Source organism: Galeopterus variegatus, unplaced genomic scaffold (assembly GCF_000696425.1).
Source record: "Galeopterus variegatus unplaced genomic scaffold, G_variegatus-3.0.2 Scaffold6036, whole genome shotgun sequence".
Classification (NCBI taxonomy): Eukaryota; Metazoa; Chordata; class Mammalia; order Dermoptera; family Cynocephalidae; genus Galeopterus; species Galeopterus variegatus.
Genome location: NW_007732147.1, coordinates 51,398 through 73,442, shown reverse-complemented (window position 1 = coordinate 73,442; position 22,045 = coordinate 51,398). Strand labels below are relative to the sequence as shown.

Below are 22,045 nucleotides of genomic sequence, written 5' to 3'. Positions count from 1 at the left end.
CGGCCCGCACCCCGCAGGGTGGGCCCCGTGCCGGGCCGGGGACCGGCAACGGGACTGCAACCCTCGGCGTTGCTCCCGCGCCTCGCTCAGCCAGTGAGCGGGAACCGGTCTGTATGTGGGATCCGAACCCTCGGCGGGAGCGCCGCCGCGCTTCCCAAGCGGCGCACTATCCAGTGCGCCACCGGGCTGGCCCAGTTATGTGGTATTTAGAAAATGAATTTATTTTTACATGCCTAATTAAAATGATAGTGATATTTTCAAGGTGAGGATTAAATATAGATTTTCAAAATTAAATTAACTCTTTTTGTCTTTTCTTGAGTCTTAAAATTTTTAATCCTCAAGAAAAGTTGAAAGAATAGTACATTAATTACGCGCGTACATACTTCACCTGGCTTTACCAATTGTTAACATTTTTGTTGCATTTCCTTTAACTCTCTGTATACAGTTTTTTGGTTGTTATTGAAACTATTTGCCCTAAATATTTCAGTTGCATTAACTCTTAAGTCTTTTAATTACTATTCTGAATATGCCTGATCTTCACTTTCAATAATTGTATATTCCAGGTGAGCAGCACTGTAATATTATATTTAATATTTTCTCTACAGTGTGATTTAATATCGAAATTTTTCATTTTATGTCCTTCAGAACAACAGGATATGGATTTGGATATAGAATTTGATGTACACCTTGGAATAGCTCATACCCGTTGGGCAACACATGGAGAACCCAATCCTGTCAATAGCCACCCCCAGCGTTCTGATAAAAATAATGGTATGGACAGATTCCACATGCTTTGGAATAATTGCAGAGGGCTGATAATGGGAGAAGAATGAAGGCTCTTACGTTTTTTGTTATTTTAATTTTTGTTTCATCTGGAAAATTTCAAAAATTGCGAAGTAAAGAGTGTACAGAACCTGATGACCCATTACCCAGCTTTAACATTTATCAATACATGGTCAGTTAAGTTTATATACCCCTATACCCCTCGTTTCCATATTCTTTTGGAAACCAGTAAATATCATACAGAAGGATATATCACAGATACCTAGATAGCATTTAATTTGTAAATATTTAAGTGTGTATCTAAAAGGTAAGGATTTAGATTTATGTCTCTTTAGTCTTTTAATCTATAGGTTGTCGCTTTTTCTTTCCTTTTTCCTTTCAGTTTACTGTGTTGTTTGTCCTGTAGAGTTTCCTACAGTCTATATCTTGCTAACTGCATTGTCCCTGTGATGTCATTTAACATGTTTCTCTGTTCCTATTTCTTATAAATTGGTGTGATGTTTATTTGCATCTAAAGGTATATAATGTTTGGATGTTCTTCTTTTTGTGTTGTTAGCAGCCATTGATAATCATTGCCAAGATTAATTATTTCTTTGGGGGTTGTAAAATGGTGAATGTCCATTATTATCATTTCTTCTTCATTTGTTGTCTCAGATACTTTTATAAAGAGAAATTTCTTATTAATTGCTTGGTTACCCTGAGGTACAGATTATATAGGAAAGGCAGGGTAAATGTTTGATTATTTCCCTTTATTGACCATTTAAAAAAAATGAAGTTGTTTTAATGTTTTCCTAAGATGAGGTTTTTTGGTTTTTGTTTGCAGCTGACTGTTACAAATATTTGGTTTGTTTCAAGATACTGAAATAATTATCTATATTGATGCACAAATTTCCCATCTTTGGCCATGTGGAGCTTATTCAAGTTAGTTCCTGAGCCCTTTTGACTTGACCCCAATAGGCTCAATAGTCTTCGTTATGTTCTGGTAGTCCATGATGTTCAGGTTCATGTAATCCTGCCCCAGACGTAGAATCAGCCATTATTTCCAAGGAGCTCTAGTTCCTTTTAGTGGAAATGATTTTTTTTTTTTTGTCTTGCATGTTTACTGAAAACTAAGATTCATTTTTGTTATTATTGTCTTAGGGTATGTCTGTCTAGGGATGCATAATCAAATTATTACGTTTTTTAAAAAAATTTTTTCTTTTTCTTTTTGACCACAAAACAAATCTTTAATACATTTAAGAAGACTAAGATCATGGAAAATAAGTTCTCTGACCACAATAACAGAATGAAAATTAGAAAATTTACCAATGTGTGGAAATTAAACAGCACTCTTCTAAATAAACAATGGGTAAAAAAGAAATATCAAAGGGAAATTAGAAAGTATTTTGACATGAAAAGTGCAACATATCAAAATTTATATGACAGAAGGCTCATGCAGTGCTTAGAGGAAAATTTATAACTGTAAACACCTATACTAAAATGGCTACATTCTTTTTTAAGGTATTAATTGTCACCTCTCTCAGGGTGATGGAGACGCAAAGGATTACTCAAAGCCCATCTCTTCTGAGCAGTGAGAGGCCTGAAAGGGTTATTTCCGAGGAATGTTTCTCTCGTGAAGGTTCTGGAAGTAACCCTTTCGGGCCTCTCACTGCTCAGAAGAAATGGGCTTTGAATAATCCTTTGCGTCTCTGTCACCTCTCTGACAATTAATCTCTGTAAATTCCCTCCTTCATATCCTGGATTTTTTCTTATTTTGCTGTTTTGTCCAGCTGAGTCTTCCCATATCTCACTGAAACTCAGTGAGAGTTTAGGATTGTTGCTTGGAATTCCTTTTCAGTCAGTTCAAGGGTTTCCTGCCATATAGGGTCTGGTATCTGAGAATCACTGTACTCTTTTGGTGGTGTCATATTTTCTTGGGTTTTCTTATCTCTAGTATCTCTATGTTGATGTTTGGTCATCTGGCAGAGCAGTTGCCTCTTCTGTTACTCTGGGGTGGGCTTCAAGGAGAGAGATGTCCTCCTCTTTTTCCGGTCTCTGCTGGTGACTCTCCCTGTGTCAACGTAGTTGAGGTCTGGTGGGCCACCTGCACAGTAGCTGTGGCTACTGCTGCAGCATCCACCACTTTTGCAGCAGCTGTGGCTGTGGCGGTGGAAATGGTGTTTTTGGTGTGCTCCTGGGGATGCTTCCTCAGCTCCTGCCTTAGGACCCTAGGTGAAATCTCTTGTCTGCTTCCAGGTAGAGAGGGCTGCCCTCAGCTCCTGCCTAAGGACCCCAGGTGTGCTGTTTCTTGCCTGCATCCAGGTGGAGGGGGGCTGCCCTAGGCTTCTGCCTAAGGACTCTGGGAGTGCTCTTTTACTTGCCTGCTTCCAGGCAGAGGGGGCTGCCCTTGGCTGCTGCCTTAGGACCCTGGGTATGCTTTGTTTCTTGTCTGCATCTGGGTGGTGGGGCTGCCTTAGGACCCTAGGCATGCTCTCAAATTACTCTGTTTTAGGGTTACTAGAAATAGTCCTTTTCTATGTGGTTGTGCTACCAGCTGGAAATACCATTATGTTAAAATGTCTTATTTTTATTTTGACTTTTAAGGATTGATTTTCTTTAAAAATCAATTTTATTTAAAATTATTAAAATAGCTGCCTACTTCTGAAGTCACACCTATAAAATAAGGCATATTAAAAGAAGTAGAGACTCTATCCTGTTTCCTCTTCCTTATTCCATCTCTCCCTGTAGATATCATTTAACCAATTTTTTGAGTCTGTTCTTCCATTTTTTAAAGTAAGCAAATACATACATATGTGTGTGTATGTCTATCCCTTTTGATTTTTTAATTTAATTCAGAAGCTGCCTATTTAGGTTTCTTGTGCTTCAACAATTATTATTGAATCAGGTTAGAATGCTAGCGACCACACAGACTTTTAATACTGACAAAGCCTTTATAAAATATTCTTAAAAGTATATCTAGTTATGTTTTAAGAATCTGGCTTTAAGTTAAGGCTTTATATCCGCTATTTATGATTCTCTGTGTCTAGCATTACATTTTTTTCCCTAAATTTATTTTTGCGCTGATATCATCTCTCAAAAATCTAGTGAAAATGTTTATTTTATTATTTGGTATGTAATGCATTTCAGTTCAAGTTCATTTACTGTGAGACTGAAACATCAGATATTTAAGTATATTAAGAACATTTTGATAATTTGATATAAAATTGAACTTAGTAATTTTTCTCCTGACTTATATGAACTTTAAATAATAAATCTACATTGGTAGTTTTTATGTATCATTGGTGGCTACAAATAATTTTGTTAATTCTTAATTATCCGTTCTTACATTTTTCAAAGATATTATTTAATTAAAAAAAGATGAAAATTATCCCAAGATCATGTTTATTTGCTCTTGGAATGATATTTTAACACTCATTTACCTGGAATTCTAAGAATTATTTATACCTCAGACAAGTAAATTTAACTATAGAACTGAATAACTGGTTTTTCTTAGCAAGTTCCTTAACTTTAGTTCTTAAACTTATTTAGTGTAAGTTGGATCATTGTTTTTAGTTTGAAGGGCCTTCTCTTTAAACTTATACTCAGGAATGAATGAACAGAAAAATGAGAATAATATAGTTTAGCCCTTTCTTTTTGCAAATGAGGAAAAGCAGGCCCAGTAAACTTGCCCCTTTCACATGGTAACTGTGGGTTAGTAGTTTAGACACAACTGAAATTGATGTCTCTAGATTTCCAGTTTCTTTCTTTCTCCACTATAACCACCTCCCTGTGCTTCTGCTAAGCCATGTAAACAGTGCTACTGATCTACCTGATGATAATCTGATGATGAGAAGTAGATGATAGTTGATTACACCTGGAAGTGTATATAGCATTTTACAAATTTTTTGACTTCAGAAAAATCTATTCATAGTAATAGCGATTTATAGTGTTGATTAAATTTTTAATCTTTTTTGTCATCTCTACAATGCTTTTATCTCTTTTAGAATTTATTGTTATTCACAATGGAATCATCACCAACTACAAAGACTTGAAAAAGTTTTTGGTAAGTAAAGTGACCTCAAAAGACACCAGTCTTTGAAAACACTTCTAATGAAAGCAGTGAGGTTGGTTGTTGGAATGTGTAACACTATCTCCGTATGATCAGGTAGTTCTAAAGACAATTACAAGGGTGTGGTAGTTTATTGGATTTTGTTAACAGTGAAACAATTCTGTTTTCCTACATGAAAAGGAAATAATTATTTGACTTTATTACAAATGATCAAAAACTCAAATGAAATTGGGATTTTGGGGAGAAATCTTTTGCATTATGAGATATTGTTTTTCATTTTTTAAAGTTTCTAGTACATATAAGAAGAATCAGGACAGATTAAATGAAGGTTTTATGTCCTAAATGGCTATATACTGTATAGTAATGGATATAATGTTGACTTCCCTGAGTGCCTTCTCAGGGCTGTCCAATTGAACTTTCTGCAGTGATGGAGATGTTCCATAGCTGTGCTGTCCAGTATACTAGCCACTGTCACATGTGGCTGTTGAGCTAGTATTACCGAGGAATTGAATTTTAAGTTTTATTTAATTTTAATTAAAATTATAGCCACATATAGCTAATAGCTATTTTAATGGACTGTGCTGTATCATCATCATCAAAGAAAGAATAATTACATTCATTATGGAATTAGCGTTTTTAGGGTGTTATATATTTCATTAAAATTATAGCCACATATAGCTAATAGCTATTTTAATGGACTGTGCTGTATCATCATCAAAGAAAGAATAATTACATTCATTATGGAATTAGCGTTTTTAGGGTGTTATATATTTTATTATATTTTAATTATTTGAAATTTATTTAGTTTGTATGTAGTATTATATAGATTTATATGTTATGTTTATGTTCAGTTATATAGAATATCACACTGTTTTGTGGTCACTATAATCAGATGGTGATCTTAATTTTGATTAACAGGTAATAGGGTATGATGTTCAGAAATTTAGAAATTAGGTAATGAGATTTTTGAGAGGTAAACTCTGGAAAAGATTTGGATATCATGAATATTTCCTTAAATGTGTCATTGTTTCTCTCTTTTTACTTACAGGAAAGCAAAGGCTATGACTTTGAATCTGAAACAGACACAGAGACAATTGCTAAGCTTGTTAAGTATATGTATGACAATCGGGAAAGTCAAGATACCAGTTTTACTACCTTGGTGGAGAGAGTTATCCAACAATTGGTATTAAACTGCACATTTAAAGATAATTATGCCAACATTAATCATGAGAAACCTTAAAATAAGGTTTGATAAGCAGGAACTATGCTAATTTCTTGAGTATTTTTGGTTTTTATTTCCCATTATATGATTGTTCAACTTGAATAATTTTGAGAGACTGACTTATTAACTTCCTTTCCCCACACACAATTAAAATTCTACTTATTTCATTATAGTTTAGTGTCATGGGAATGAAAAATAATCCAAAATGTTTGTTTAAGAACTGCATACATACACACAAACCCATACACACCACACAAACATACTCAATACACACAATGGAAAATTCATCACTCTCTTGCTTTTTGCTCACTCAGGTGTTCTTCCCAACCAATAACTTAACACAAGGGTAGCTTCAGTGAAGTACAGTCTTTGCTCTGGATAACATCTGCATGTCTCTGAGCCAGCATAGTCAGTCAACTTATTTTTCATATGGGGGCTTTTCCTTGGTTCTGTACCTCTGTAGAAAGTATTTCCTAGAAGAGAAAGCAGCATCCTTTTTGGTCCTGTCCCAGTTGCCCTAGTTAAAGATTAAATGCATTAAAGATCCAAAAAGTCCAAGGGCATAGTGATGTCTACATCCCCATCTCCCACTCATAACTCTAGCTCTCCCATTTAAAAGCCCTTTACTTCCCTCCTAAGGTCCGACCCTCACCTCCCACCTCCACTCAGATCTTATGATGTCTGCAGCAGAAGGAGGAATTAGGAAGATGGAGAATATAGATACTTGTTCCTTCCCTTTACCCAAGGCGGAGTAGTGTGCCTTCTCAGCCTTTTCTTGTTTCTAATAGCCTTTTTCTTCTATTCATTGTGTAATCCAGTTTGTGTTCCATGGTGATTCTTCCCTCTCCTACCTCATATTCCCTCTTTATCTATTCTTAATTTCTTTAGTCTCTGTCCTTGAGGAGATTGTGTTGATGGGTGGTATGGTCTGCATGTTAATAATTGTGATTGTATATATTTGTATTAGTGATATCAAGGTCAAAAAGAATGGAAGTTAACAGTGGTATACACTTACCGGGACAGAGAATGGGTTTTGGATCATGCGCTTGGGATCTTTTCTAATTCATTCTTCCCCTTACTAATTCATAGTATGAGAAATATGGTGTATCTATTGAGAAATGTTGGTACCATGTACAAAGGGTGACTTTTAAAATGGTCTGTTCTTGGAGCTATTTATTGAGCATATTTTGAGAGTGGGCTTGGTTAAAAAAGTGCGTTGTGGATATACCAAAACTCAAGAGTGTCTACCTAAAATTTAGACTTGTTTATAAACTAGTGCAAAAGAGCACCTGCATGAACAAAATATATCAATGTAAAGCCAGTATGTTTTAGGCATTTCACACTTGATAATTGATTATAATAAATATTGCTAATGCATTTTTTTCCCTCCACAGGAAGGTGCTTTTGCACTCGTATTTAAAAGTGTTCATTTTCCTGGACAAGCAGTTGGTACAAGGTACATATAAATCTAATAATGACTAATTATATTTGAAACATTTGAGTTACGAGTTTATTCTCTATAGACTATAAATGACCCTTTACTATAAAGACTCTGCCCTTTCTCAGAGGTATTTGTGTGAATATATTTATTTTCATATGCTGCTTCTTGACTATTGTTTTATCAGTCTTCCATTTAACAGAATCCCTTACTAAAGCAAATACATGTTGGCATTTATAATTGCCCTTTTGTCTGGAGGTGTGGGGGGGGTAAACTATGGTTACTTTATGAATTTGGACGTTGAGTATTCTCTGATTTCAGGCCTTAAACATTAACTTTCTCCATATTTTTTGGAAAAATATACAAAGATACTTCAAAAAGTTTATGGAAAAATAGAATTAAAAGATAATGCAAATCTTTCCATGAACTTTTTTGAAGTATCTTTGTATTCTAGACAGATTCCTAGATAATTGTACCATCTCTACATTTGTTAGGATATTTAGGCCTTATCATGAAGTCCTTTTTAGAACAGTAAGGAGGCCTAAAATTTGGTAAGAGAGTGTTATTTTTAATCTGAAGGCAGGGTGACTGAGGAGAAGGTGCTAACCCGTATCTCAGCCTTTTGGGTACAATAGAAAGAAAGGTTCCATGTAACATTAAAAAGGAGAAAAGTTTTAAGCATATTGTTACAGAACAGGGATTGGCAAAGTTTTTCTGGAATGAGCCAGAGAGTAAATATTTTAGGCCTTCTGTGCTATATAGCTTCTGCATCCACTACTCAACTTTGCTGTTGTAGTGTGAAAGGAGCCACAGAAAATATGTAAAAGAATGGTCCTGGCTATGTTCCAATAAAACTTTATTTAGTAAACTTTTTATTTGTCAATTTAAAAAAGAAATAATAACAATAAAAAAAAACTTTATTTTTTAAAATAGACAAACCTGGCATGTGGGTCAGTTTGCTGACCTCTGCTAGAGAATATTTTGTAAACATTCTGTTTATCTAGTTCTTTTGTTATATCTGAAGTCAAGCTTGGAGGGAGAATTTAAACGTTTGAAGAGTGTTGGCTTATTAAACTTAAATTTTTTATTGTTCATGCATTATTTATAAAAATACTTTGGTTCTGACTAATCTTGCATTTACAGGCGAGGTAGCCCTCTGTTGATTGGTGTACGGAGTGAGCATAAACTTTCTACTGATCACATTCCAATACTCTACAGAACAGGTAAAACTGCTCCTACATCATACTGTGGGGAAAATGTATAAATTGAGTGCAGTAGATGTAAAGAATTATTTTCCTTAAGTTGAAATAAATGTTCCTTTGGTCAGATCCACATATGTATATATACAGTTCTGTCTAGACATGAAAAAGATGTGATTTTGTGAGTTCTCTGACGAGTAGAATTTTTTTCTGTTGTATATTTTTAGCTAGGACTCAGATTGGATCAAAATTCACACGGTGGGGATCACAGGGAGAAAGAGGTGGGAAATGCACTCTGCATGGATGGGGAGGAATCTTATCCTCTTTAGTTCATTCTTTACTAATTCTTTGTTCTTGGAGTGAATGAATGTGCTGGGCCTCTAAAAATATGCTTATTTTATGGAGAAACATGTTTGACATTATTTTTCTAATTTGCAGAGTATATTTTGTCTGTCTGCTTTTGGCATTTAGAAAACTACTTTTAATAATTTGTTTCATTAAAATCGGTGAGATTTGAGAAAATAATTGAAATTGTAAAGTATTTTTTTCTTTGCTTTGTAGTCATGTAGGATACATGCTTAAATTAGGGAAAGAGCATTGTGTGCTAGGTTATTATAGATTGAACTAAGTGGTAGTTATTTATATAATTTCACTTAACTTTTAATTAAACGTGTTTCAACGTTTAAATGGACCTTATTTTATGCATGACATTTTATGTTTAGATTTATATTTTATATCTTGATTGGCTTTATTTGAATTTGAAGTCATTGTTCTTTTTTATTGTTTATGGTTGAAGTTTTTTTTTGTATAGGCCTTTAGCTATACAAACCATGGATCATTTTATTGATATAATTACACAAACAGCAACAGTGTGCTTTTCCATTTACTTATTACTAAAAGCTTTTATGTAAAAGACAGGGAATGGTAGGTTCAGAAATTTGAAACCTATATTATTAACGTATAATTCCTGGTTTCTTGAAAAACATTTAGCAAAGTACCGTAAACACATTCATTTTTTTTTTTTCTTTTTTGTCTTTTTTACTGACCGGTAACGGGATCGGCAACCCTCGGCGCTGCGCCCGCACCGCGCTCAGCCAGTGAGCGGAAACCGGTCTCCACATGGGATCCGAACCCTTGGCGGGAGCACCGCCGCGCTCCCGGTGAGACTGAGATGAGTTGTCAGTTAGGATCGTATAACTTCGTACCGCGCTCAGCCAGTGAGCGGAAACCGGTCTCCACATGGGATCCGAACCCTTGGCGGGAGCACCGCCGCGCTCCCAAGCAGCGCACTCGCCAGCGCACCCCGCACCGCGCTCAGCCAGTGAGCGGGAACCGGTCTCCACATGGGATCCGAACCCTTGGCGCGCTCCCAAGCAGCGCACTCACCAGCGCACTACTGGGCCGGCCCAACACATTCATTTTTGAATGTTGGTGAGACTGAGATGAGTTGTCAGTTAGGATCGTATAACTTCGTATAATGTATGCTATACGAAGTTATTACGGTCTCCACATGGGATCCGAACCCTTGGCGGGAGCACCGCCGCGCTCCCAAGCAGCGCACTCGCCAGCGCACCACTGGGCCGGCCCAACACATTCATTTTTGAATGTTGGCTGCTTTTTATCTAGGGCAGAAATTTATTTCCTTAAACAACCTTTAATCCTGAGATGTTAGAATTTCTTCTTATCTTCTCCCCCTACCTCTCCTGTCCCCCCTTTTCAGAAGAAAAACTAATCTACCAGTGAGAGTACAGGATTTGTATTCAGAATTCCAGATTTCTGCTAATAATTCTATTCATGTATATATTATCTATATGTTACCTTGTACATTGTCTTGGGCTGCTTTTAGAAATACCAATGGAAAAACATTGGCTGAGTTCTTAAGTTGGAAGAAAAATTTATTATGTGACAGAGCTTTTTGAAATTGGGGTAACTCTTAGTTTTCTAACTCCTAGTAGGTAGGTAATGTGTGGCTCAATGAAATTTAGTTTAAAAGGAATAGCCTCTTATTGAAGAGGCTATGTAAAGGAGAGAACACTGGTCCGGCTTTTAGGCTTTTGCTGTTTTTTCCAGGTGTGACCACTGACCAGATAAAGCCATCTTTCTATCTGTAGGACAGGGATGATAATTATATTACATTTAAATCAAATCAGATGAGATAATAATCAATGCGAAAACATTTGTAGATTGTAAGAGCTGTATAGATGTCAAGTAGTAATTTTTTTTATTTAAATCGGCAGTGATATCTCAATTCTTTTAAATATTTTAATTAAATATACTTTGTTACTTGAAGAATGAAATGATTGATATTTGAAGGAAACAGAGTAAAACTCAACCCCGTTAGGACATTTTATTACCAAAGCTAGTTGTATTTATTTTCAAAATGTCAGTACTGGGCTATCCTTTTACCTGTTTTTTAATTCACTTTTTTTTAGCTATAGTAAGTCACTCTTTTTGATGGGTAGTTTCATTAGTTTTGTCAAATGCAAATAGTTTGTATAACCACCACCACGATCAAGGTGCAGAACAATTTCATCCCCCAAAAAGTTCCTTTGAGTTGCTCTTTGTAGTCATCCCTTGTCCCATTCCTAGACCCTGGCAATCACCAATCTGTTATTTTTCTATAGTGTTACTTCTCCTACAATGTCATCTTATACTTGTTTTTCAAAGTTCCATACCTTTTTTGCTGTTGAATTTGAATGGGAAGAGCTACTTTGTTTTCATGCCTCAAACACACCAGATAATCACAGGTAGTGGAGAACTTTGGCTGTACTTCTTTAAGAATAATTACCAGCTCTTTATACATGCATTTTAGAGGATAAAGACAAGTTTTTACAAGTGCATGTATGGTATTCTCTGGCTGTTGTGTCCACAGGTTATAAGGGTTACTATGTCCTGGCCTTGGAGAAAGGTGCTTTTTTGTCTGTAGGGCATTTTTGTAGTCTTCACTTAATAGATTTTTTCCTATATTTGGCTTATTTATCAAACTTCAGTATGCTTTCCAGTTATGACATTAGTTGTAAATGAGCAAAAAGAAAAAAATATTATTCATCAATGACTTACTTGACAAATTAAGCTGAGATGCCAGAATTCTGAAGTACTAGAATTAAAAGGACATTATTATTGCAAAAGGATCATACTTTATCCTGACTTAAAATTGGGTTTTCTTACACTTCTTTTAAGAAAGAAGAGGGTTTTGGTTTATAATATTTGCAATCTCTAGCAGTAGGTGCCACATATGATATACCATGGTTAGTTTGATATGTATCTTTGTTTTATTTGTAAATCAAAATTAGTGTAGACTACAACTTGATTTGTTATACTAACTTGCTGTTAAAATCTAGAGATGTTTTATTATCAGATAATAAAAATTAATTTGCCACTAGTCATTTTATTTTTTATTGCATAATTTTTATATCTTAATGTAGTTTTTGTGATAAGTATAGGTACACAAACTTATGTGTAAGTCCATCAAGTTTTGAATAAAGTTAAATTAAGATTAGTCTATACATACTTTTGATTAAAAAAAACTTAATGATATTAATGAATTATTTGACTTTTACCTGGAAAAGAAATATTATATTAAAACATTTGTAATGTAGCACTATTATGTGCCGTGCACTCTTTGATAGTTGCTATTTCACTCTACACTTTTTGTCTGTTTTTATTGGCTTATTGCATGGAAATAGGTGATCTACCTGGCATTTTTAAATTGCTGAAATTATTTTGTGTTGCTATGGGGTTTTTTGTTGAGTTTGTAGAAAATTGTGCATATTTCCATATTGGCCATGATTTTCTACATGTTTGCCTATTCATGTTATCTATATGCTCTAGGCAAAGACAAGAAAGGAAGCTGCAATCTCTCTCGGGTGGACAGCACAACTTGCCTTTTCCCTGTTGAAGAAAAAGCTGTGGAGTATTACTTTGCTTCTGATGCAAGGTGAACTTCCTTCATTGATTCAAAGAGAATTTTTAGTAAAACTTATGTACTACAGGAAACCAAGAAGTCATTTTGTATAAATCTAGTCAGTCTATATAAGAGGATTTTCATAATTAAGGAAATATTGGAGACCTTTTGGAGATGGGGCTATAAGAAGAGTTTTTCTTGGGCCGGCCCGGTGGCGCACTGCTGCAGTGCGCTGCTTGGGAAGCGCGGTGGCGCTCCCGCCGAGGGTTTGGATCCCGCATACGGACCGGCCGCTCACTGGCTGAGCGAGGAGCGGGGGCAACACCGAGGGTTGCGATCCCGTTGCCGGTCCCGGTCCGGTACCGGCGCGACACTGAGGGTTGCGATCCGTTGCCGGTCACAAAAAAAGACAAAAAGACAAAAAAAAAAAAAAGAAGAGTTTTTCTCTCACTTCAAAGCATGTAGATCAGCTTACCAACAACACATATATTCCTTGAGACTTCTTCCAGTGTATTTACTTTAGAACTCTTGTATTTTTTTCTTTTAGGAGCTTTACCTAGGTTTTGTAGGGAGGAGAGATTTTCGATTGGAGAATAGAATGGCTTAGTTACTATCCAACCAGTTATAGTATAGTTGCTAAGTCATTGTAGTTTCAGTTTAATGTGGACACTTATCTTTTATATTTAGAAGTAATTTGCAATATAATCACTTTTGTAAAGAAATAGTACTAGACTAAGACATTTTGAGTGAAAGTGCAGTGGATGTTAAGATTCATTTGTAAATGAAATGCTAATAGTAATGATGATAAAATAGACTCACTAAAACTACCAACAAGTATTTGAGTCGTTCACTGTGCGAGAAAATAAGAGGAAATAATAAAAATGGGAAAATGATGCTATTTAGGACTTCAGGGCATGTATTATCTCAGTGGGAAAACAAGTGTCACTGTTTTCTACTTTTTGCAGGTGTGTAAGATGTCAGTGCTAAGATGTGTCATTGTTGTCATTAAGTATGTTTGGTACAGAGTTGTCAGTTATGGCTTAAATAAACTGGAAATTGCAGAAACATACTAGCCTCTTTTTAAAATTTATTCATGCATTCATATTGAGCACTCTGAGCAAAGCTTTATGCTAACCGCAGGAGTTAATGATGAGCAAAGATAAAAATATTACTTGCCCTTAAGGACCTTTTCTGTAATGGAAGAGACAAATTTTAAACAATCACACAAGTGTAGAATTCAAGCTGTGATGAGCTACAGAATACCTATAAGACGGTGATTTACCTTCTTGTGAGTAAATTTCTTTAAGGGATTGACACCTTGAACTGAGATTTAAGGAGAGATTAGGAATTAATTTGGTGAAGAGGTGGAGGGAAGAACATTCATTCTCTGCAGATGGCTCAGGCTATGAGAGCTTGGGATGGGTGTGAATGTGGCTGGATTAGAGAAAGTGAGAGGAAGTTTAGTGGGAGATGAGGCTGGAGAAGGAGGTATAGGGGTCACAGTTAGGCATTTTGTTGTTTTCCTAAGAGACAAAGGGAAGCCATCATGTGGTTTGTTGGGTAAGGGAGAAATCTTGATTATTGTTGCCTTTTCCCATCAGTTTTCTTGGAAATAGAGAATGGATGGAGGGAGATAAGAGAGAATGTGGGTGGACAAGTTAGGAGGTTGCTATATTAGTCCGGCCAATGACCTGATGGTTGGTTGGACTGGTTATGGTGGTGGAATAGAGAAATTTTGAAAAGTATTTGGGAGTTAAAATTGCAGGATTTGGTGATGGAGATAGACTGAGAGGGAAATGGCCATGCTTTTTTATCTAATCTAATTTGGTTTAGATTGCTGTGCAGAGATCCTTTTATTTTTTGCCTACAGTGACCACCTCTCCTTGCCCCCATTCCCTGTAGGTGATGACATTGACAACTAGAAAGTTGTTAGAGATATTGCAGGATGATAGAGTTTGTATTTAAATTTGGTCCTTATATCCTAATGATTGTTGTGTTTGTAATAACGATCCTTGGTTATTGATGGTAATATCTCCTTGAACATTTTATAGTGCTGTCATAGAACACACCAATCGCGTCATCTTTCTTGAAGATGATGATGTAGCAGCAGTGGTGGATGGCCGCCTTTCTATCCATCGAATTAAACGAACTGCCGGAGATCACCCCGGACGAGCTGTGCAAACCCTCCAGATGGAACTTCAGCAGATCATGAAGGGTGAAAGTTTTTGTCATGTTATAGCTTGGTGTCCTTAACAGAAAGGAGACATTCTACTTCCTGTCCTAGCCTGACTCTAGTAATCATGCTGAGTGGATTCTTCCACATGATTAGGACAACCCCAGGAAAAGGGATGGATTCTTCAGAGATTTTATTTGCTGGTCTTACAATAGTTCTTAAAACTAATTCATGGTTTGTTGTTTCTAACATTATAAAAAAGAGATTAAATAACACTTAATATTTCTAAACTATTGTATAAACATAAATATAGTTTGTGTTTTGTTTTCTTCTTCCTCTCCTATTCTCTGTGTGCTTCAGTTTTCTCTTATGTAAAATGGAGGTAGTAGAACCTACCTCATTAAGGTTGTTTTGAGGATTAAGAGAGCTAACTAATATATATGATGACCTTAGAACAGTACCTGACACACTTAGACCTATATAATGTTTGCTGCTATTAACTATTACGATTATTGTGATTTTGATTTTTTATTCTCCTTTCTGATGGGGTTGTGGTGGGAATAAAAGATAGCATTTGTTATATAACCACCATATGTCAACTTCCTTGCTATATGAATCCACACTACTATCCACACTATGAAGTAAATGCTATTCTTATTTTACAGAGTAAGGAATTTTCCCAGCTTAGATAGTAAAGGATAGAACCATGGTTTGAACCTAGGTCTGGCTCCAGAACTTAAGCTTGTCTCATTCCCCTTTTTTGCTCTAGCTGCACATTTTAGGTATGAAGTTTATAAAAGTGACTTTTTCTCCTTACTTTCTCATTTTTCTTCAAATAGAGTGAAATATATTGATCCAGTCCTTTAGACAGTCATATGTGGATATGGTTCTCTGTTGTTTGCTGAGATTATGTTAAAGGAAATAGACTTTTAGTTGTGTACAAATTTCTTATTTGGTTTGTTAATTTTTATTTTAATTATGTAATTTCTATTACCGTAGGCAACTTCAGTTCATTTATGCAGAAGGAAATTTTTGAGCAGCCAGAGTCTGTTGTGAACACAATGAGAGGAAGAGTCAACTTTGATGACTATACTGGTAATAAAAATATGAATTATTTTATTGTTTTGAAGTCTCTTATGAGGGATGCCATTAACAACCTGAAAGTTCCTTGTCCTTTACATCCTTGTAGAACAACTATGGCTGCCAGCCATCAGTGGAGCCCAGCCATCTTTTAAAAGTTCTTTAGTGTATGACTCCACTTACAGGAAGTATTTAGAATAGTCAGATTCATAGAGACAAAAAGTAGAGATTAATGGTTACCGAGGACGCCATCAGTGGAGCCCAGCCATCTTTTAAAAGTTCTTTAGTGTATGACTCCACTTACAGGAAATATTTAGAATAGTCAGATTCATAGAGACAAAAAGTAGAGATTAATGGTTACCGAGGACTGGAGGGAGGGGAAATGAGGAGTTATCATTTAATAGGTACATAGTTTCAGTTTGGGGTGATTAAAAAGTTCTGGAGATGGATAGTGGTGAATGTTGAAATGCTTGAAGTTCAAAGTTAGCCATTGAATTTAGGGAAGGCACAGAATGAATCTGTGGGAAGGGGCTTTGGGATATGGGAAGGCTTCATGAAGTAGGTAGGTGTGGCTTTTGAAGGATTTGGAAGATTTAAATAGGTGAGGATCAAATGGGAGCATTTCAATTGGCAAGAAGTTGGCATTTGCTAAGAGGAAGATAGTGGAAAAATAGTTGGAAAGCTGTTTAGGGAATAATATGTAGTCTACTTTGTCTGCTAGATCTAGTGTTTGAAGAGGAGTAAAGAGAAATAAGTCTCAGAAAGAAGGTAAAAGGAACTGCTAGGGAGGGCCTTGAATGCATTCCAACATGGGAGTTGGGGCTTTGTGATGTGTAAGGTATCTCCTTTTGTAAAAATTACGGAGTTATGGAAAACCAAGGAGCTAGGGGCGGTCAGTGCTGTGCTCTACTGAGGTGAACTGGGTACTCTTATCCAGTGTGCATCGGAGGGGTGAGACTGAGATGAGTTGTCAGTTAGGATGTTGTCCTGTCTGGGCTACAGTGATAGGTGAGGGAGGTGGGGACCAGGAGAGAAACAGGAGCAGTATAAACTAGACTTACATCTGCCTGTGCGGGCTGAGGGGATTGTTGAAAACAGTTGAGCTAGAAGCTGGGACAGTAGCAGTAAATACCGTGTATGGTACTTATGGAAGTAAAGTCAGGAAAAAAGATTTGTTTTATAAGGGAAGAGAATGAGACAAACTTTAGAAGTTCATGATTTTAAAAAGCACTTTTATCTATATTATGGGCATAAAATTACTATAAACAGGATAGCAGTTTTTCGATGTTAAGATGAGGATATTGAGGCTCTGTCAGGTTGAGTGTCTTGCTGAATTTTGCATTGCTAGTCATTCTTGGTGCCGGACTAGTCCCCATATTATCTATATTATGGGCATAAAATTACTATAAACAGGATAGCAGTTTTTCGATGTTAAGATGGGGATATTGAGGCTCTGTCAGGTTGAGTGTCTTGCTGAATTTTGCATTGCTAGTCATTCTTGGTGCCGGACTAGTCCCCATATGTTCACTGTTGTTCTGAGTCTTCTTTTACCCCAACCCGTTCACCAGGCATCCTTGCTGTTTCCCATGGCCATGGCCTGCCTGCCTTTTCAGAATCTCTCAAAAGCATCATTAATTCAGACCTTGGGCAACTCCTTCCAGAAGTACCACATACTTCCCTCAGCCACCAAGAATTTGCTAGAACTAATTTTAGTGAAACACTGTGGCCTGCTAATCTTACCATTTTACCTTCCTATCATTCTTGGTCATCATGTGCAATGCATCTCTCTCTGGTAGTCTGTCTGCTTCTATACTGAGTTGTCTCCAAACTGATTTGCCTTTGCATGACCCCATCCCAACCTGTTACTGTTGTATCCTTTCTTCCTAAACCTTTGCAGAGCATGCAAAGGTCTGTGGGAAACACTGCAAGCAGAGGCACTGGAGCAGGCCTGGTCTAGTGCGGGAATAGCACGAAGGCCAGTCTGGCTGGCTTGTTGTGGGTAAGAGGCAAAGTACTAGGAGATTGGGTTAGAGCTCAGCAGGAGACAGACCAAGTAGAACTTCAAGGCTATAATAAGGAGTTTGGATTTGATGCTAAGTTATTTGAGAAGCCAATGACACTTTTTGTTGTTTTATTTTCCATTTTGCTGATTTTTTAAAGTAGAGAAACTTAATACCCTCTTTCACTAGTGAAATTCAAAAAAGAACATAAAAATATTCAAAAAGCTAAAAAGTAAAAACATATACCTTGGTTTTATGGTATAACCAAATAAGAAAAAAGGGTGGAGAGATGAGAGCAGAGACAGAGTAGACAGTGGAGTGATGATTCAGAGAGAGCCGGAGGAAGATGTCCACGAGGAGGTACACATCCTTCTCTTCAGCCAGAATCTGACCTATTTCAGTCTAGAACTCAGTGCCTTGACCAGTATATTCACTTGATGGGTACTCAAGAAATGTTAGTTGAATAATTGATTGAGTGAATGTTGAGTGAGAATTTCCTACAGGTAGGAAACTAGTTTGAGTAGAATTCCTAGACAAGACATACGTAGAAGAACACAAAGAGCTAAAGAGACAGAAAAAGGAAAAGAGGACAGACTTCATTGGAGGGTTTCAAGATCAGATTTCTGTTTTTAAAGGTCATTCTGCTGTGTGTTTGTGTGCAGAGCAGACTCCAGGAGGTTGAGATTAGAACAGAGGATTAGAACAGTCGGGATTGTTGCTCTCATCCAGGGAGAGACATTGGTTTAGGGCGATAGCGTTGAAGGTAGATTTGGAGGGATAGGTGCAGTCAAGGAGCAGTGAGGTGAATGGAGACAGCATAACTGAGATGGCAGAGGTGGAGAGGAGAGTGGGTTTATGTTGCATACACAGCACTGTTCTGGGCACTGGAAGGGAAATGAACATAACGATGACAATTATTTTTCCAGGCTGGCTTTGAGATATGACTAGATATAATAAAATTCACCATTCTTAGTGTACAATTCCGAGTTTATACAACCTCCACAACATAGTCATAATCCTGACCTCTACAAAGTCAAGATGTAGAACAATTCCGTCTAAGAATTTCTTTGTGCCCCTTGTCGTCAGCCCCCTCCCACCGCCAGCCCTTGGCATCTACTGATCTGTTGTTTGTGTCTGTATAGTTTTTTTCCTTTAAGATAACTTTTAATCTAAAAAAGGAATGTAGAACCCCCTCCCACCGCCAGCCCTTGGCATCTACTGATCTGTTGTTTGTGTCTGTATAGTTTTTTCCTTTAAGATAACTTTTAATCTAAAAAAGGAATGTAGACATGACTAAACAGGATAGAATGTGATAAACACTGTAATTGTGTGGATTTCTAGGAGGTTGGATAAGGTCAGTTATAAGTTTGGGAAGGGCCAATTAAGTTGTGACCTATTTAATTTACTTTTCAAAACTATGGAGAACTGTGTTCCCTAAGAGGAATATGAATTCTTTAAAATGGCAGCATTATTTCTCATATTGGCAGTGGACACTCAAGAAAAGTGATTGCCTATTTCACATGGTTCTTTACTAAATAATTATATGTGCAAACTTTTATTTCAGTGAATTTGGGTGGCTTGAAGGATCACATTAAGGAGATCCAGAGGTGTCGGCGTTTGATTCTTATTGCTTGTGGAACAAGTTACCATGCTGGTGTAGCAGTAAGTGGCTTCTTAAAATTCTGTTATGTTAGATATATTAGGAGATATCTGCAGATACTAATACTAGATAGCTCTAGTAACATACCCTGTAAAACTATACTTTGTTAAAACATGTTATCTTTTCACGTTTGCCATGACAAAATCCAGGAAGGCAGGAGGGAATATTTTAATAGGTGCTTAGAATTATTTATCAACGCAAGATCTGCTGTAGAAAGATCCTTAGATATACAGATACACCACCTACAGCTGGTTTCACGAAAGACAGAGAAGGGAGAGTTTTTGCATCGTCCTAGACTTGTAGGGAGTATGCCTACTTGTATAAGAGTAGTCAATGGGTTTTACTTAGCATTCATTGTTCACTTGCCCCAGACAGATGGCTGGTAACATGTGGGAACCTCAAAAGGATTTTTACTTTGTGGGCACATTTCTGCAAAGAAAGGAAGTGTGCTTTTTGTCGGACTTTGTTCTTTAAATTATTATTTTTGAAGCCAAAATTCTGTGTCAAAGACATGTATTGGTTGTCAGTGCAGAAGCATCGGAATGTGATTGCTTTTAGTTCAATGAGTCAGATTCACATGAAGTTTCTTATAAAGAGAGAGTTTATGTGCTGCTGATGTACAGAAGACCCTCACATTCAGTTGCTGCTTTTAGGATTGATTTCCAAAGTTCATGACATAGTAATTTTTAATTTTCTGGGGCATAAATATTATTAACTTACACTTGTGGGAACCAGGCATTTCACTAGTGAGTGAAACTATCTGGTCACCACAGCCCTTGCATCTCAGTGAGCTTTGCTCTTCTCTAAAGCCACCTCCCTCCCTCTAATCCCACCTCACCAAAAGGAAATTTACATGGTCCTAAAAGGGAAGTTTATTGAAGGGAAGAGTTCTAAGAAAGCGATTGTTTTGAGCATGGAAAGAAGAATGAATTAAAGACATTTGTGTAAATTAAAGAAAGGATGAGTCAGTGGTGGCTTGATCTATTACTGAGTGAGCCCTGTATTCAGAAATAAAAAACTTGATTAAATGCTTTATCTAAGGATAAGCCTGAATTTGGGGGCAGAAATTATATGCTATGTTAGAACTAATTTAGAAATATGAGGTGATAAAGGTTATTTTGTGTGTGTGTGTGAATGCCAGGACTACAGTTGTTAAGAAACAGTAGAAATCCCCTCTGTGACTTATCATACAAATTATTTCCATTTATTCCATTAATTCTATTCTACCTTTTTATTGTTGTTTTTGGGGTCAAGCGTGAATGACACATTTGCATGACTTTTTTTTAGTATATCCTCTGTGTCCTGAACAATAACAACAGACTACACTCAAATCATTCTAAGTATAGCATGCTTTTCAAAATTTTAATTGTTTCTGAGTTTTACAGTGGCATGCCATGGAATTTATAACATTAAGTTATTCTTTTATGGTGAAAATATGTCATTCTTTGTATTTATAAAAAGTTGCTTCCACTGAAAGAGCAAACTATACATTAGCACAGATATATCTTGAGATTATCTTTTTGGGGTATATTATTTTTAAATATCTGGTAAGTTGCCAGATTTGTATCTGTCTCTTTTTATTTTGAATAATGTAATTCCATTGTTAACATTTATATTGTACAGTGGAGGGAAATGTTTGATTTACATTTGTTTGAGGGAAAACATTTAGCATTTTAGTATCAGCAACTTATTTATGTATAATTAGTAAATAAAATACATCAATGAAAAAGATAATTAAAAATAAGAACATTTTTTTTTCCTTTTTGTCTTTTTTACTGACCGGTAACGGGATCGCAACCCTCGTTGTTGTGCCCGTACTGGGGACCGGCAACGGGATCGCAACCCTCGGTGTTGTGCCCGCACTGCGCTCAGCCAGTGAGCGGGAACTGGTCTTCACATGGGATCCGAACCCTCGGCGGGAGCGCTGCCGCGCTCCCAAGCAGCGCACTCTCCAGTGCGCCACCGGGCCGGCCCAAAAATAAGAACATTTTATCTTCAAAGATTTTCTGCAAATAATGTTATAATATTGTTAAAAAGTGCCAAACCAAAGTCATTTAATATTTAATGTCCTTAGGGGACTCAAACAGAACAAAATAATTCTGTTTAAATTTGTGGGCAAGCCAGAGTTACAGGGCTGTGAAGTAAGGACACATGTACAATTCTTTATTGCTGTGAAGGAGGAATGCAGAGATGGGGTGGGGGTGGAGGCTGAGGGGCAGGGCCCCTTGCCTGAAGAGGCTTGTGAAAGTCTGTCCTGATAGGTGGTCTCCAGAGTTAGGATTAAAGCAGCACCAACTGTATACATATGTAGGGCCTGAAGTTTCTGCTGCCTAAAATTTTATTTTTCTGATGTTTAGAGTAAAATGAATTTAATTAGAATGGAAATTTAGTAAAATGAATGTTAAGATGCTCTTTAAACAGACAGATATTACCCCCTACTTCATCCCCACCCCTAATACTACAAAGTTTGAAAGTAGTGAGCCTTCTTAAACTGGATTTCTAAAATGTATTGATATATATATATATATATATATATAT

The 22,045-nt window shown here is 36.6% G+C and overlaps 1 protein-coding gene across 1 annotated transcript in view; it reads left to right on the top strand.

Annotated features, from left to right (window-relative positions):
- The window catches only part of GFPT1 (glutamine--fructose-6-phosphate transaminase 1), a 55,055-nt gene that overhangs the window by 22,076 nt on the left and 10,934 nt on the right, over nt 1-22,045 (top strand). Inside the window, exons 4-12 of the mRNA XM_008590357.1 lie at nt 646-771; nt 4,767-4,825; nt 5,880-6,014; nt 7,448-7,509; nt 8,635-8,714; nt 12,522-12,627; nt 14,646-14,809; nt 15,767-15,862; nt 19,412-19,509. Coding sequence (XP_008588579.1) covers nt 646-771; nt 4,767-4,825; nt 5,880-6,014; nt 7,448-7,509; nt 8,635-8,714; nt 12,522-12,627; nt 14,646-14,809; nt 15,767-15,862; nt 19,412-19,509 — 926 coding nt within the window. The remainder of the gene's footprint in view (nt 1-645; nt 772-4,766; nt 4,826-5,879; nt 6,015-7,447; nt 7,510-8,634; nt 8,715-12,521; nt 12,628-14,645; nt 14,810-15,766; nt 15,863-19,411; nt 19,510-22,045) is intronic.